Source organism: Pseudomyrmex gracilis, unplaced genomic scaffold, assembly GCF_002006095.1.
Source record: "Pseudomyrmex gracilis isolate BER0280 unplaced genomic scaffold, ASM200609v1 scaffold_532, whole genome shotgun sequence".
Taxonomy (NCBI): Eukaryota; Metazoa; Arthropoda; class Insecta; order Hymenoptera; family Formicidae; genus Pseudomyrmex; species Pseudomyrmex gracilis.
Window position 1 is genome coordinate 74,361 of NW_018021116.1, and position 2,091 is coordinate 76,451.

Genomic DNA, 2,091 nt, shown 5'->3' on the forward strand with positions numbered 1-2,091 from the left:
GCATAGTTTCCGCACAAACATCCTGCGAATGGCTCGTATCGGCCTTATTTGATTCCTGTTAATAAATTTAATTAGGTCTAAATTAAATCTAAATAAATATAAAGTAAATCTAAATAAATAGAAGTAAATATAATAATATATAAAAGTATAAATTTACATAGATCTACTTTGTATCTATTTAGATTTACTTTGGATCTAATTAGATTTATTTTTTCATTTTTTTATTTTGTTAAATTTAAGTTAGATCTAATCCATTTTTTTCCGGGTTTATACAACTTTATAAAATAACTCTCTATAATAACTTCTCATATAATTGGTTTTAAATAAAAAAAAACATAGCTTAAGAAATAGTATTTCCATGAATTACGTATCTATTGATTGTTAAATACAACAAGACGATTGTGATATATACATAATCTTTATTAATTAGTGAATCTTCATTAATTAATGCTGCTGGACTGGAAACAGCAGATTGTTTTGAATCAATCTCTGATGTAAGATATTTATCATTAATATCACTGCTAATTATTGTTTCAATTAATGCTGCTGGACTGGAAACAGCAGATTGTTTTGAATCAACCTCTGATGTAGGATATTTATCATTAGTATCACTGTTATTTATTGTTTCAATTAATGCTGCTGGGCTGGAAACAGCAGATTGTTTTGAATCAACCTCTGATGTAGGATATTTATCATTAGTATCACTGCAAATTATTGTAATATTTAATTGCAATTTTAACAAATAGTTCAGATTAAATTAATAAATCAAGTGCATTTTTATTTACCTGTTATCAACTTCTTGTTCAGTATTCTTTTCACGTAACGATTTACTACTTGTAAGTATTATTGTTTGTTGTATCGGATGAAGTAAACTGGGAACAGCATCAGGTAGTAAGTATCTTTTTGGCACATCTTGTATTACCTTATATCTAAAGTCAGTGTCTGTGAAATGGTCACTGCAAACAGAACTGCTTTTAGAAACTCGATGTCCTATTATACTGATCCACTTTTCTCTCAATTCTTCTTTTTGAGGAACACCAAATATACATATAAAATATACATATAAAATATACATGTAAAATATACATATAAAATATACATGTAAAATATACATATAAAATATTAACATATAAAATTAACATATTACATATTTTTGGAAGATATTTAAAAAGACGTATTACTTAATAAAAAGCTACATTTTTTATTATTTTACCAATCAAATCAACAAAAAATAAGAAATCAATATTATTTGCTTTACTAAAGATATACTTAACCTTCAAATTTCCATAAATTGATAGTTTTACTGTACTTACCGATGGAAAGAAACATCACTTCAAACACCATATTTCAATTTGCAAATACAGCAAGACTGCACCATCATTAATTATATCACTTTTTAACTTTTTATTATCAAACCGATTTATAACAGCGCCTGCCAAGTCTCTCACAAGTCTATGCATGCTACATGCATGCTATCACCTTTCACTATCACTCTCTCTCAATTGACTCTCGGACGTCTATCTTCGTTGCTCTCGGCCACCAATTAACACACTGCTAGAAAAGAAGAGAATTACTCCACGACTATTTCTGTCTCTTTTAATGAAAGTTCCTCTTACACGAATGTTCCGTCTATTATATCAAAAACTCATGTGGAATGTTTTAAAATAAAAAATATTTAATGTAAAAAAACTTGGAGCGGCTGCACTTTGTCTTTACCCTGATAGCCAAGCATGTTTTGTAAAATCATGTAATTTAATGCTGAGCAGAAGTTTTCGACTAATTGCTGTATATTTGCTGAAAACGTAATCCATAGTCATACATAAACAACAACACTAAGGCAAATTTGAGACATTTTGTGTCAGTAGATTCAGAGCAAACGAAGAGCAACTGTTGCTCATTACGTTGTCAATAAAATGACTTCTATTTATGGACAACTCTTTGTTTTGTCTTTCGTTTTCGGCAAGATAGGAGCAACATGATGGTAACAAAACAAGACACCGATGTCTGTACTTCTGTCGTATAAATGTTAAAAACTATTGATATATATTAATTTTATCTTATAGCTTATAAACCGTCGAAAACGAACAATTC

The 2,091-nt window shown here is 28.6% G+C and overlaps 1 protein-coding gene across 3 annotated transcripts; it reads right to left on the reverse strand.

The window, feature by feature from the left end:
* Window positions 1-233: 233 nt before the first annotated feature.
* LOC109860983 lies at window positions 234-2,085 on the reverse strand. Of its 3 annotated transcripts, none has more exons than XM_020440421.1 (4): window positions 1,717-2,085; window positions 1,314-1,554; window positions 786-1,020; window positions 234-704 (listed from the first exon to the last, which is right to left on the reverse strand). In XM_020440421.1, exons 2-4 carry the CDS (start codon window positions 1,342-1,344, stop codon window positions 341-343), a joined length of 630 nt encoding a protein of 209 aa, XP_020296010.1. In that variant the 5' UTR covers window positions 1,345-1,554; window positions 1,717-2,085; the 3' UTR covers window positions 234-340. The 3 variants fall into 3 exon arrangements, 2 of the variants coding, with proteins under 2 accessions (XP_020296010.1, XP_020296009.1); XM_020440420.1 differs by having other exon boundaries at window positions 786-1,023; XR_002250908.1 differs by lacking the exon at window positions 1,717-2,085 and having other exon boundaries at window positions 235-704; window positions 786-956; window positions 1,314-1,548.
* Window positions 2,086-2,091: the final 6 nt, after the last annotated feature.

Bases quoted from the DNA above. Each gene is read 5' to 3' on its own strand.
- LOC109860983 (XM_020440420.1), bottom strand. From the start codon at position 1,344: ATGGTGTTTGAAGTGATGTTTCTTTCCATCG. The intron at 1,024-1,313 runs GTAAGTACAGTA...TTCCTCAAAAAG, and splicing joins AGTGATGTTTCTTTCCATCG to AAGAATTGAGAGAAAAGTGG. The intron at 705-785 runs GTAAATAAAAAT...AATAATTTGCAG, and splicing joins GAACAAGAAGTTGATAACAG to TGATACTAATGATAAATATC.